Here is a 14,313-nt window from a genome sequence, read left to right on the forward strand (position 1 = left end):
TCCTTTGACAGCACATTCCAAACCCGTGACCTCTACCACCTAGAAGGACAAGGGCAGCAGACACATGGGAAGATCGCCATCTGCAAGTTCCCCTCCAGGTCACACACCATCCTGACTTGGAACTATATCACCATTCCTTCACTGTTGCTGGGTCAAAACCCTGGAACTCTCTTCTTGACAGCACTGTGGGCACATCTACATCACACAGGCTGTAACAGTTCAAGAGGGGGGTTCATCCCACCTTCTCAAGGGCAATTAGGGATGGCCAGTAAAACACACATCCCATGAATAAATAAAATTAAATTGTGTCATCAATGGGCGGTTAGGACATGCAGGTGCGCCTGTCCCCCTCTAGTTAGTTCCTCAGCCTGTGCGTGTGCACTACAAGAGAAGAAAGTTTATCAACGAGTGCTGTACAATTTGTTCAAGTGTTGTGGCTGTCACAGTTGAAATAGCTGGCAATGTGTGCAATGTGCGAGATGTGGGTGTGATACTTGTAGCAATGATAAGCGTCTGAGGGTGTAGTAGAATGGGTTGCTAGCTGGCTTCAAGGCAGAACACAGAGTGAAAGTAAAGGGTGGTTATTCAGAGTGGCAGAAAGTGGGAAATGATGTTGCAGAAGGACCACTGCAGTTCACTGCTAGTGTATTAAGGAATGGTTGAAGCTAATTGTGCAAATGATAGGATATGACATTTGACGATGCATCAACTGAACTTGACCCTTTGTGTAAGGTCACTGAACATCTTGTGGCACTGCATCCAGGTCCTCAGGGCTTGATTCCTGGCATTGATCGCCACGGCTCTCTGATTACACTATATTTTGACTGTGTGTCTAGAGGGTCTTCTGGCCCCTTGTGGATATAGAACTAGTCTCTCCTCATTTCCACCAAGACCTTGAGTGTAGCATCTAATAACCTTGGAGCATGCTCTCTCCCATGTGGTGTCATTCATCACTCTTTCCTAGGTCAGGTTCACTTCCTGCATGAGTCCCAGCACCTGCTCCAAGTACATTTCCATTTAAAGGTGCTGGCTAGCTTCAAGGAGTGCTAGGATGTTACAATTTTGGGCCCCCTCCTAATGCGTGCAGTCAATTAACACTTAACATGGCTTCACACAAAAATCATGGTAATGAGCAGGCGACACAAAGATAGTATGCTGCCTTCACTTCAACCATTGGGTGTGGCTTTATTGGCCACTGAGATCTCCGATACACATTTCTGGCTATCCAATTTGGCCTCCACTGGCTCTGGCACCTTCCTAGTTTACATGATTCAGTCCTGCACTTCACATCACAGTATATAACCATTCCCAGAGCCAGAATTTACTACGTAAATATGTTTATTCCACTTCAGTGTGAAGCTCCCGCTTTCAGAGTCACAGTCAAAGAGGAAGGCTTTGCTGTTCAGTAAGATAAACAGCTCAGGAGATGTATATTGCATCAGCTCTTTCCACTCTGCAGAACTTGAAGCAAGAAAAATAACTAGGATGATTTTTCTTGTTGAGGTGTCAGTTGCTGATAGCAGAAGCAGTACTTAGCATGGTCACTGAGAGATAGCAGAGAGAGAGAGAGAGAGAGAGAGAGGGCCCCTCAGATAACGCACCGAGTGCTCCCAGCCATGCTGCTCAACCCTATCAAGGAGCAGAAATGAGAGAGCCTGGCATAGAAATAATTTAACAGACTGGAGAGTGTGCACAGAGAGAACATTACACAAGCTGGTATATGTTACACAGCAAATTGTCAGCAGTGACACAGTGTTGCATAAAAATCATACAAACTGAAATATATTAGAGAAAGAGCATTATGTCTGTAAAGTGTATCAGCAGAGAATCTTACACAGGATGGAATGTGTTGCATGGATAGAGTGTGATGAGAGAGTGACATAAGATCAGAAAGAGCGAGCATTACACAGGTGAGAGAGAAATTACACAGTATGAATTTTGTTATACAGAGTGTTAGAGAAAGAAATCGCATAGGACCGTGTTACAGAAAGACCAAGTTGAATTTGTTAGACAAATAGAAATTACATGGATTGAATATATTACACAGAATGTGCTAAAAATTTGATGAGACCTGATAAGGGGCACTGGGGTCACAATGCGCAATTAACCCGTGACTATTTAAAGTAATGCAGGCAACATGCAAACATCATGCTCATTTCCATGATGGTGACAAGCAGCCCAGGGCCAAATGTGCTGCTGAGTGGCTGCAAGTTCAGAATTTGAGGCTAGCACCGATTAACTCCTCAAAGAGGAGGTGCATGCTGGCTGCAGCAGCTTATTCAACTGGCTGGGAAACACAGTAGGAGAAGAAAGGAAACCTGAATAATGGCACAACAAACCAGAGACAGGGATCCTAGAATCTCAGATGCAGCCCTGGAGGCTATAGTGTTGGAGGTTGAAAGGAGAAGAGAGGTGATCTTTTCACAGGGGCTAGGATGCATATTTCAAAGCAGTGGGAGCAGATAACCATGGGGATCAATACCAGCAGTTTGACCCTGAGGGTCAGGAAACAGCACCAGAAGTTGTTCAATGCCCTAACAGGAGTAGTCAAAGTTAGTGAATGTATGTTCAAATGCCATTTCCCATGGCATTCTTCATGCAACATGGTTGTGATGTTCAGCTGCAAGCCTGTGCCTTTAAGGCTATTGCTGAAGAATTCACTATAGGAAGGTACTCTAAATAGAGTGGTATTATTCCATATGATTGAGAGCAGAGAGAGAGAGTGAAAAACACTGCGAAGGACAATAGGCGAGCCCTAAGAGTGCGAGAGTCAGCGAGAGCAGAAAGAGACTGAGATAGTGGTCAGTCAGAGTCTGAGCAGGAGCTGAACATGGAAATCTTAGAAATTTAAAAGTGATGTCATGTCCACAGAGCGAGCTGGTTGTTGGGTAACAGGAATATATTAGTTTGTTTTATTAAACTGCTCATTTTTCACTGTTGGAATTCACTTCAATGGCGATTCCCATTGTGTTTAGATTGATAGGTATAATTTCCAGTTCTTTTAGTTAACTTTTTACTCTTTTAGTATCTAGATAATTCAAAGGTCAGTTACTTATAATTTTATAGGTCAGCATTTTAATGTCTTAGATGTCCACTTCATAGCTTTGTAGGATTCAATGTTAAGTGTTTTTGTGGTCAGGGTCTCTGATTTAGAAGTCAGTGGATTGACAACCCTAGCAGATCACAATTCATGTGTCCTGGCTAACCTTGTGTGCAGCAAGTGTCACCAGTTGCTTGAGCTCAAACTCTGAGTTTTGGAACTTGAGAAGCGGTTGCAAGCACTGAAGTGCGTTCGAGAGTCTGACAGTCTCTTTGAAAGTGTGTTCCAGGGTCTGCTTGCTCCATAGCTACAGAAGGGCTGGATGATGAGGGAATGGCTGAGCACCAGGCAGGGGAGGAAGGAGACAACTGTAGGGCAGGAATCCCCCAAGGCTGTGGCACTGGCTAACCAGTTTTCAGTTTGGAATACTGGGAGGCTGACAATCCTTGGAAGGAAGTACTCGGAATCAAACTCCCAACACAAGGAGAGATTTGACTGAACATGGGAAAAAGAGTAGAAAAAGTGCAGTCATGGGGGATTTTATAGTAAAGAACATAGAGGGGCGTCTCTATGACCACAAGCATGATTCCTGAATGGTATGTTATCTCCCAGGTGCCAGGGAAAAGATATCGCCAAGCGGGTGCAGGTTATTCTCCCAGGGGAAGGGGAACAGCCAGAAGTCATGGCTCGTATTGGAACTAAAGATGGAGATAGTGAAGAAATTGGGTGTTACAGGAGCTGGGAAAAAGATTAAAAACAGGAGCTCAAACCCAGTAGTATCAGGATCACTCCCAGTGCACCTGCTGGTGAGTACAGGGACAGGAAGACAGTTCAGGTAAATGCATTTCTGGTGATACAGGACTGAAGGTTTCAGATTCTTGGGACTTTGAGACCGGCTCTGGTAGAAGGGACACCTTTACAAGATAGATGAGCTGCACCTGAAGGAAGTTGAGACCAATATTCTCTATGAGAGATTAACTAATACCTTTGGGGAGGGTTTAAACTGATTTGGCAGGGGAATAAGAAGCAGAAAATGGCAGAAAATAACTCAATCAAGTTATGAATTTTAAATCAATGGAAAAAAGATCTAGAGGGGGAGATGAGGAGAAATGATTTCATTCAAAATTATCGAGATGTGGAACATTCTACCTGAAAAGGTGATGGAAATTGATTCCATAGATAATCTTGAAAGGGAGTTGGACAGGTACTTGAGAATAAGGAACTTTACAGAGTTACGGACAAAAAGTGGGAGTGTGGAACTAAGCACGATTGCTCTTTCAAAGAACCAGCACGTTGTTCTGTATTGTAAGTTTCTATGATTATATGGTTAATAGTTTAGGGATAGACCTTTGTGTATCTGATTTATCTGTAGGGAAATACAGTATTATCTGACAGTCTAAACTCAGCAACCAGGCTAATTCCATCTGGTCTTGTCTCGTTTCTTTCCATATCTCCGCGTTGTATTCAGATGGCTGCTATGTAGCCATTCACATCTCATCTGGAAACATTTTTTCTTTCTTTCCAATATCCATTGCCACTCTCTCTTTTGCCTTTGCATCATGAAAATCTTTGTCATTTAATCTCTCCTGCCCTCCACCCTATCACAGACCTTCCCTTTTATTCTTTTTGACCCTTCCCCCACTTCCACTGGCTCAAAACCTATTATGTTTCTAACTTTCTTCAGTTCTGATGAAAGGTCATCTCAATCTGAAACTCCATAGATGCTGCCTGACCTGCTGAGTATTTCCAGCGTTTTTTGTTATTATTTCAGATTTCCAGCATTTGGCAGTAATGTGCTTTTGTAATTCCATAACTTATTTATTTTATACAAGAGAGGGGAATGTTTCTGTGACAATATGAGACTGTGCCTCATTAGAACTGAAAGTACTTATATTCTATAGGATTATAAAAGCATTTCATGCAGAGCAATGTAGTTGAATCTAGGATTATCTGCATCATTACAAGTGCGTTGAATTCACCCTGCATGTGGCTCACTGCAGCCGGGAGAACTTCTGTGACTGATGCAAGTTAGTTGAACAGAAACACTTCTCTGGTGAACAAAAACCACCAGGATGTGGCTTGTTTAATTTTGCCAAGTCATTGAGTTGCCTGTAACTGCATCAATAATTTGACAGTTGATTAAATTAAGAAGTTATGATGAAAAGATATAGTCGGGACATAACGTTTGTACAATTTTAGTCTGTGGCATGGCAAAAGGGCATTTTTACCATGTTTTGTGCTGAGGCCCTTACTGCTGAGCAGGGGACAGAACTTACCTTTGACCTTCAGCCTTCAATGCCACAAACTAATTTCCTGAGCTGAACTCAAATAATTATAACCAAACAAACTTTAAACTGAATACCTGGCTTTTCAAACCTTGGGGTGAATTTTCTGCCTACTCTAGTGGTGTGTCTGGAGGCAGGCAGGGCATTTATTCATGGGGCAGGGAGGGTGGTGGGTTGTCACGACTCACTGGGGATAGTGCGCTGTAATATCGAGCCCCACTGTTCCCTGAGCTGCGACAAATGTGAAAAGTTTGACCAAACCACCAGATTTCCCCAATTCTACCTAACTGTTTAACAAGAACTACATTTACAACACCAAGCCCAGCCCCAATAGACCCCGGATCCTGGCATTTTGCACCACATGCGCACCCATCTCCCGTGCCCTGCACAGCACAAATTAGACACAGAGTAAACCGCTCCCTATGCTGTCCCATCTCACAGGACAAAACTAGCCCCAATTTGGCATTACTATCACCTCCAGAGATGACTATTCTAATACTCTCCTGGTTGGTCTCCATAAACTTTCCATAAACTTCAATTGATCCAAGAACTGTGCTGCCCATACCCTACCTTGTACCAGGTCCTGCTAACACATCACCCAGTCTTCCTCATTTACACTGACTCTCAGTTCCCAAATTCCCAGAAGTGGGGATGTTCACAGAAAATTGCACAATGTTGGGGAGGTGGTGGCATAGTGGTATTGTCACTGGACTAGTATACCAGAGACATAGGGTAATGCTTTGGGGACTTTGATTTGAATCCCACCATGGCAGATGATGAAATTTGAATTCAGTAAAAACCTGGAATTAAAAGTCTGATGATGCCCATTGCTGATTGTCGTAAAAACCTACCTGGTTCACTAATGCCCTTTAGGGAAGGAAATCTGTCATCCTTACCTGGTCTGGCCTACATGTGACTCCAGACCCACAGAAATGGAGGGATGGACAATAGATGCTAGCCTAGCTAATGACATCCACGTTTCATGAACGAATAAAAAAATGTTTAGCACCATTCACACCTGTCTGTGTCCACATACAACATTCAGGCTTGGGCTGATAGGTGGCAAGTAACATTCATGCCACACAAGTGCCAGGCATTGAACATTTCCAACAAGAGAGAATCCAAGCATCTCCCCTTGACATTCAATGGCATTACTGTTGCCAAATCCACCACTACCAACATCCTTGGGGCTACCATTGACCAGAAACTGAACTGGACCAGCCAGATAAATACTGTGGCTACAAGAGCAGGTCAGAGGCTGGGAGAGTAACTCACCTCCTGACTTTCCAAAGCCTGTCCATCATCTACAAGGCACAACTCAGGAGTGTGATGGAATATTCTCCAATTGCCTGGAAGAGTGCAGCTCCAACAACACTCAAGAAGCTCAACACCCTGCAGGGCAAAGCAGCCCACTTGATTGGCACACCATCCACCACCTTCAACATCCACCCCCTCTCCCAGTGATGCTCAATGGCAGCTGTGTACCATCTACAAGATGCACTGCAGCAACTCACCAAGGCTCCTTCGACAGTGCCTACTGTGACCTCTACCACCCACAAGGGCAGCAGACACATGGGAACACCACCACCTGTCAGTTCCCCTCCAAGCCACACACCATCCTGATATGGAAATATATCGCCGTTCCTTCACTGTCGCTGGATCAAAATCCTGGAACTCCCCTCCTAACAGCATTGTGGGTGTACCTACACCACATGGACTGCAGTGGTTCAAGAAGGCAGCTCACCACCACCTTCTCAAGGGCAACTAAGGATGGGCAATAAATGCTGGCCCAGCCAGCGAAGCCCACATCCCATGAATGAATAAAAAAAAGACAGCTCACCACCACATTCTCAAGGGCAATTAGGGATGGGCAATAAATACTGGCCTGGTCAGCGACACCCAAATCCTGTGATGCAATGAAGAGATATTAATATCTATAATGTTATTGGAAATTATTTTTAAATTGAAATTGTAATAGGGTCTCTGTCTATGTTTGTGTCTGTGCATGGCTTAATTTGATTAAAGCCAACTCGTCTGGGTGCTTTGATGTATAGTAGTTTTAAGGTGTTAATTAGATAAACGTAAGGAAGTTAAAAGGCAAAGTGTAAATTTGCATTTGTTGAAGAAAGCACTCAAGAGTGGTAGTGAAATCTTGCACCTAGCTGGGAGACACCAAGCAATGTGTTTACATTACTAATAAAATTGGTGGAATGAAAGGATTATTGTTAGGAGAAGTAAAATTTAAAAACCTAGTAATACAATGGAAAATTTACATTCAAAGGGAAAGCTAGGTATATACAGAAAGGAGTTTGTGTGTGTGTGTAGGTCAGAGGCATTTGACATTTAACCAGCCTGTAAGCCTACAACTGTCTGCAAAGGAAACAAATTGAAAAGAACCTCATTTTGAATTCGTAAGGTCAAATATGCTTTGCCAGGTGTCTGTTTAAAGTCTATGGGTTACTGTTGCCTTGGTGAAGATTTCCCTGGGAGTGATTAATTTGGGGATTTGTTTAAAATTTATTATGGTAGTAATTTGTAGACATGTGTATGTGTTTAATTGGTTGCTAAATTAATAAATGTTTAACTTAGTTTTATATAAAAAACCTTTAGAGGCTCGGTGGTCTTATTCCTTAATTCAAAGCTGCATCTCAAACATACCAATTGAAAATATAGGTTATAGCAGTTGTTCAAGTTTTCCTCTGGGATTTAAACAATTCAGCCTTTACCAACTGCTGTGTTATAACACGTGAAAACATTTTTAAAATGATATAAATTTAAAATTCTCATCCTCATCCTTAAGTCCTTTCATGACCTCTCGCTATATATCTCTATAACCTTCTCCAGCTTACAACCTCTGAGGTCTCTGCCTTCAATTCTGACATTTTAAGCATCCGCCACTCACTTTGTCCACCATCAGTGGCCGTTCCTTTCCTGTTCTGGAATTTTCTCCCATCTCTCTCTCTCCTCCTTTAAGACTCCCTCTTAAAACCCACTATTTGACCAAACCTTTAATCAACCTTCCAAATACCTTTCCTTTGGCTCAGTGTTGATTTTTCTCTGGTAATAATTCTGTGAAGCTCTTTGGGATAATTTTTGATGTTAAAGGCACTATATAAATGCAAGTTGTTGAGTTACTATCCATTTCGTGTTGGACCCTTATAGACAGAAAACCTTCGTTCCATGAGTATGAGCTAGATTTGAAATCAGGTCCCAGTTATGGAAGACAGTATCTAACTCACACTTGCTTGCATAAATTAGACTTGAGTGGCCAGTTTTCCTTTATGTGAAACACCAGCTGAAAGTCTATAGTTCCCCATTATGTTCCCATTTAGTGATTCTGTGTGCCTACTATTGGACTATCTGCACAATGACCCATCAGTTCAACCCTCATTAAAAATCATAGCATTTTTAGTTAGCTTAAATTTAGCATTGACTGACTGAGCATTAAGTGGGTCAAGATATGAATGTTATTGCTGGCTCAATATTTTAAATAAATTCTGGTGTCTATATAGTTCTGACAGAGAACTGATACATTAGCAGACTGTGTATTCATCAGGATTGATAAAGGGACTTTGCCTGTATGGGAAAAGTGTCTGTTTTTCAGTTGTCTTCAAGTTAACTCACCAAGATCATGAAGTCTAGCGTATCGGTTGGTTTCAATGGTGATATTGCGGATAACAATAAACTCATCACTGAAGGAGATCCACAAGGTTATTGCAGCAACTGCAACTCCAAGGAACTAGTGTGAAACACAACAAAGGGGAAGGTAATGAGATGTGAGATTCTGGACTGCACCAAACTACTCATTAGAAGACAGCGATAATAATAATTATAATCTCTTTTGCTTCCTCTACCTCTTTGACTTTATCTGCCACTCCTGCTCTGAAGTCATTGATTCTTGCTGCAACAGTTTTATTAGTACTAATTCTATTCCTATTAGTACTAATTCTACCTATTCCTGTGTTGTAACTCCTTTGTACAAGGGACGGCCAGTCAGCCCAGCAAATCCCTTCCTTTCACAGACAACACACAATCATTGGACTCTAATCAGTCCATTCTTGAGCAAGGATTCTGGGAATTTTTTTTTGTCTGTCTCCTGAAGATAATTCAACCCTGAACTTAAAGGTATCAAGCATCACAAAATCAACTGTTTTGACTGACAGTCTATACTGTATGTGATCACTTGAACACCTAATTCAAGCAGAGATCTACCAATTCCACTGGCCGAATATTCTGGGGAAGCCATCAACAGCATAAAATTGTCACTGTCTTCGGCTGGTTTTCTGCATTAGGGTTGGGACAACCAGCATCTTTTAAGCCACATGTGGCTTTTCTATGGTTGAAATACTTTAATCAGCTTCACTGTCCATCCACGCAGTCCCTAAGTGAGAGATATGGAACAACAAAGCACACACTTGGTTAAAACAAACCAGGCTTCTTTCCAATCTGATCTGCTTCACCTTTCTATTTTAATTAGTTATATATTAACTACTTACTGCTGAACTTGTGTTGAACTCAGCATGTCGTCAAACCCAAATGATCAAAGGAAACCTAAATTTGGCTTTCACCCTTCTGAGAAATATACTTTTCCTTTCTTGAATCGTCAACTTTTTTTACGGAAAGATACCATTTTGTGCTTCTGAACTACTTCCTTTCAAACAAAGGGCTGATTTTTACCAGTCCTTTGGCATCTGGCTGGAAGACAGGAAAGCTGGCAATACGGCATAGGAAGGCATCAGTGAGGCATGCCCACCGTCTTCCTGATGCCAGGCCATTTTTCCAGCAGTGGGAAAGCTGGCAGATTGGCCACCTGCTGGGAGCCCAATTGAGCCACTTAAGTGGCCCATTAAGGGCCATTTCCTGCCTCTGTGGGCATTTTTCTCACATCATAGGTGTTTGCCTCCATGTAGGGAGACTGCCAGTGAAACCTGGCAGCCTCCCAGCACTCCATGGCCCAAGGAGGGGACTGTTGGTGGCAATGGTGTGCTCCCACAATAACAGCACTGCCTGTGCACCACAACCACACACAATGCCACCCCCAAGGGTCGGAAAAGAAAGTACAGGTCCCAAAGAGGAAGTGGAGAATTATTTACGAGTTATACTGAGGATTGACAGACCTTGCAGTGAGAAGCAGGTGCACGCATCTCACTGATATTTGTAAGCAAACCTATGTTATCTTAAAAGCATTATTAAAACACTCTTTACATTCAACACTTCCATATTGAGTATTATAGTTTTGATAAGGCTGTGATTACAAATCCATTTGAAAAAGGGGTCTATCAAATGAGAAAGTTTGAGAAACACTGACCTAGATAACCAAATTACTCTCCAATCTACTGCCATAGAAATCAGCTTTTAACATCTTTCCTCCAAAACTTTTGGTGCATTTTAGACTAACTCTTTTGCCCTCCATTCACTTTATCATTGACAAAATTACCCTGAAGCTATAACTGTATGTGTCACATAAATGTGAACTGCTTTTGAAAATGACTTATACCAAGAGGCTTTTGTGACAGGGACTGCAATCCTCGAGCTGAGAAACTTAATTTCCTTTCCAATAACCTGAGGAGGAGCTCTTGATGGAAAAACACTAATTTTGGAGAGTGCATATGAGAACGTGGATGTAGAATCATTGAGTCATAGAGTCATAACAGCACAGAAGGAGGCCATTCAACTCATCGAGTCCATGCTGGCTCTCTATAGAAAAATACAGTCAGAGCCATTACCCATCTCTAACCACGTACCCTGCAGGTTTATTTTCCTCAACTGCGCATCCAATTTTAAAAAAAAAACATTGATCATCTCAGCTTCCACTACCGTTGCATGCAGCAAGTTGCAAGTCATTATCACTCGCTGTGTAAAAAAAGTTCTTCCTCACATGCCCCCTGCATCTTTTGCCTAAATTTTTAAATCTGTGTCCCCTAGTTCTTGTACCAACAGCTAATGGGAACAGCTTTTCTTTGTTTACCTTATCTACACCTGTCATAATCTTGTACACCTCTATTACATCTCCCTTCAATTTCCTTTGCTTCAAAGAGAACAATCCCAGATTCTCCAACCTAACCTTGTAGCCAAAATCCCTCATCCCTGGAACCATTCCGGTAAATCTCCTCTGCAGAACTAAATAATGATTTAGTTGTGGCCTAAAGAGAGCTTTATAAAGGTTCAGCAAAACTTCCCTACTTTTGTACTCAATATCTCTATTCATGAAGCTCACGATCCAATATGCTTTCCTTATTACTCTCAATATGTCCTGCCACTGTCAAAGATCGATGCACATGAACCCCTAGGACCTTCAATTTCCAGTACACTCTTTAGAACTGTGCCATTAAGTATATCCCTTAAGACAAAATACATCATCTCGCTTCTATCAATTAAATTCCATTTGCCACTTGTCTCCCCATTCTGCTCGCCTTCCTATGACTTGTAGTTAATTTGTATCATCCTCACTATTGGCCACACCTCTAAGTTTAGTGTCATCAACAAACTTTGAAATTTTACTCTGTGTTCCAATATACAAGTCATTTATATATATCAAAAAAGCAGTGGTCCAAGCACTGACCCTTGGTAGACTGCTGTCTACCATCCTCCAGTCTGAAGAACAACCATTTACCATGACTCGTTTTCTGTTCTTAAGCCAATTAGTTTTATACAAGCTGTCACTCACCCTGCTATTCCATGAGCCTCAATTTTGTTAACCAGCCTTTGATGTGATACTTTGTCAAATGCTTTCTTAAAATTCATATAATCAACATCCACTGCATCTGCTTCAACAACCTTCTCTGTTACTTAATCAAGAAATTAGATTAGTCAAACACAATCTGCCTTTTGCAAATCCAAGCTGGTTCTCCTTAATTAGCTCAAACCTCTTCAAGCACCTGTTGATCTTTTCCCTGATTATTGTTTTAAGAACCTTACCCACCACTGATGTTAAACTGACTGGCTTGTAGTTACTAGGAATGTCCTTACACCCCTTCTTACACAAGCATATCACATTCGCCACTTTCCAGTCCTCTAGCACCTCTGCCATATCTAGTGGAGGTTGGAAGATTATACCAAGCCCTTCCTCCACTCCAACTTCCATTAGTAATGTGGAATGGAAACCATCTGGACCAGGTACTTTATCCATTCTAAGCATAGCCAGCCTTTTTAGCACATACTGACTATGAATTTTCACCCTATCCGCTACTTCCACCATCTCTGCTTCTACCAATATTTTATCAGCATCCTTTCTCTTCCTTGGTAAACATTGGTACAAAGTACTCATTAAATATTCTAGCCCTATCCCCAGCCTCTAGCATATATCACCCTCTTTGTCCCTAATAAGTCCACGCTGTGTAGTCTGCTTTTGGGGCAAATTGGAGATATTCTTGAAAGAAATGGGGCTGTCTAATCCGAGTCAATTGATGATAATACCAAGATAGGTCATGAGGAATTAGATTTATCTCATTAGAAATTGAAATTTGCACTGTAGTCTATCCCTATTTTGACAGCAGCTGATCGAAAAGACCTTAGAAAAATCGAAACATTCAGGCCACATATTCTTGGCTGTTTTGTAATGTTTGCCCATAGTATTTGAAATTGGCGATCTCTGAGAAACCACAAGATGACAGGTGTAGAAAGCGGAAAATATCACATTGTGCAATAAGAGGTGCTTTTCTGAAGCTGGCTCTGAAACAAGTTATTGCAGTAGTGCAGTGTGAGTTTTACTGGCTCCATACCTAACGCGGGAGTGGGCTGTCTGAAAAGTGTACCTACTTTCATCTTGAGTACAGTATAACATAAACCGATGTTGCTATCATCTGTTCATACTGTTTAATAATGCATCATGAAGAAATAATTACTCAGCTATGATGCCTCCCCAAAGTCCAGTAGTTCGCAGATATTCACTGTTTTACAACACGAAGATTGCGGCCTGCGGTGACGTTAATCACACTTAAATATTAACACCAGGAAACGGCGGGGAGTGGGATTGTGATGGAGCGACTAAAACCAAGTTTTAAAAAAACTTAGTCCCAGGGACAGCTTTAGCCCAAACAATACGGCGTTAAAACTGCTGAGCACATACATCACAAACATCACTTTATTACACCAGAGGTTTTATCCTCTGCGAAGCAAGAGGCTTGCACAACCAATTTGGTATTCAAAAATACGAATTTCACATTTCATTTTTTTTTAAATTCCCACACAATAGGTTAAACATTTTCGTTCCAGCACGACTTGCATTAGAAGGGTTAGCATTAGAATAAGCATCATAAGCTATTAGTTACCATTACGGTGAAACTGGTGCCCAGGAGCTGGTACTTTGTAGCTTTAATCAGACACCCGATCCTCATGGTTGCAGCTACTTTGACTTTCTCTAACTTTCTAAACTTGCTGTGGGCTGTCCTTCGCCAGCTTGTCACTCAGAGCAAAGGGAGCCCAGCCTGGTTCAGCTCAGAGCGAGTGTTCCGTCGCAGCCTATGTTTTGCCTTTAGTACATGTATGGATGCAAGTATGCATGTGTGAATGTATTTATCAAAAACCCTTGCTCCAGTCATCCACACTTCAGTCAAATGACTTTTACCACTTGCACATATCTGGGAACAAATAGGACAAATAAATAAAATACTTTTTTTTCCCCATGCCGACTGCCCATGTTTGGCTAGACAGCTTTCTGGTAGCCCAGATAAAGCCAGAGTGCTGGAAATACTCAGCAGGTCAGACAGCGTCGGTGGAGAGAGAAACAGTTAACATTTCAGGTCGATGACCTTTCATTGGCCTGAAACGTTCACCCTGTTTCTCTCTCCACGGAGCTGCCTGGTTTGCTGAGTATTTCCAGCACTTTCTGGTTTTATTTCAGGTTTCCAGCAGCTGCAGTATTTTGCTTTTGTGTTCTGGTGGCCTAATCTGTTTGTTTTTGTTCAGGAAAGGTTCGGTGAAAAGGCCCCTAGGTTCCACTGAACAGTGATACCACCTACTTAATCTGGTGTCAGATCCACACATGTA

The 14,313-nt window shown here is 42.0% G+C and overlaps 1 protein-coding gene across 2 annotated transcripts in view; it reads right to left on the reverse strand.

Moving 5' to 3' along the window:
• Positions 1-13,793, reverse strand: part of LOC144684776 (tetraspanin-32-like) — a 73,072-nt gene extending 59,279 nt beyond the window's left edge. The window contains exons 1-2 of one of the 2 annotated variants that reach the window (XM_078548986.1): positions 13,596-13,793; positions 8,950-9,064 (exon numbers count right to left, since the gene is read on the reverse strand). In XM_078548986.1, coding sequence (XP_078405112.1) covers positions 8,950-9,064; positions 13,596-13,661 — 181 coding nt within the window. In that variant the 5' untranslated portion in view covers positions 13,662-13,793. The remainder of the gene's footprint in view (positions 1-8,949; positions 9,065-13,595) is intronic. The other variant, XM_078548985.1, reaches the window with a different exon arrangement.
• Between the last annotated feature and the right edge of the window lie 520 nt (positions 13,794-14,313).

This window comes from Cetorhinus maximus, chromosome 9, assembly GCF_964194155.1.
Source record: "Cetorhinus maximus chromosome 9, sCetMax3.hap1.1, whole genome shotgun sequence".
Taxonomy (NCBI): Eukaryota; Metazoa; Chordata; class Chondrichthyes; order Lamniformes; family Cetorhinidae; genus Cetorhinus; species Cetorhinus maximus.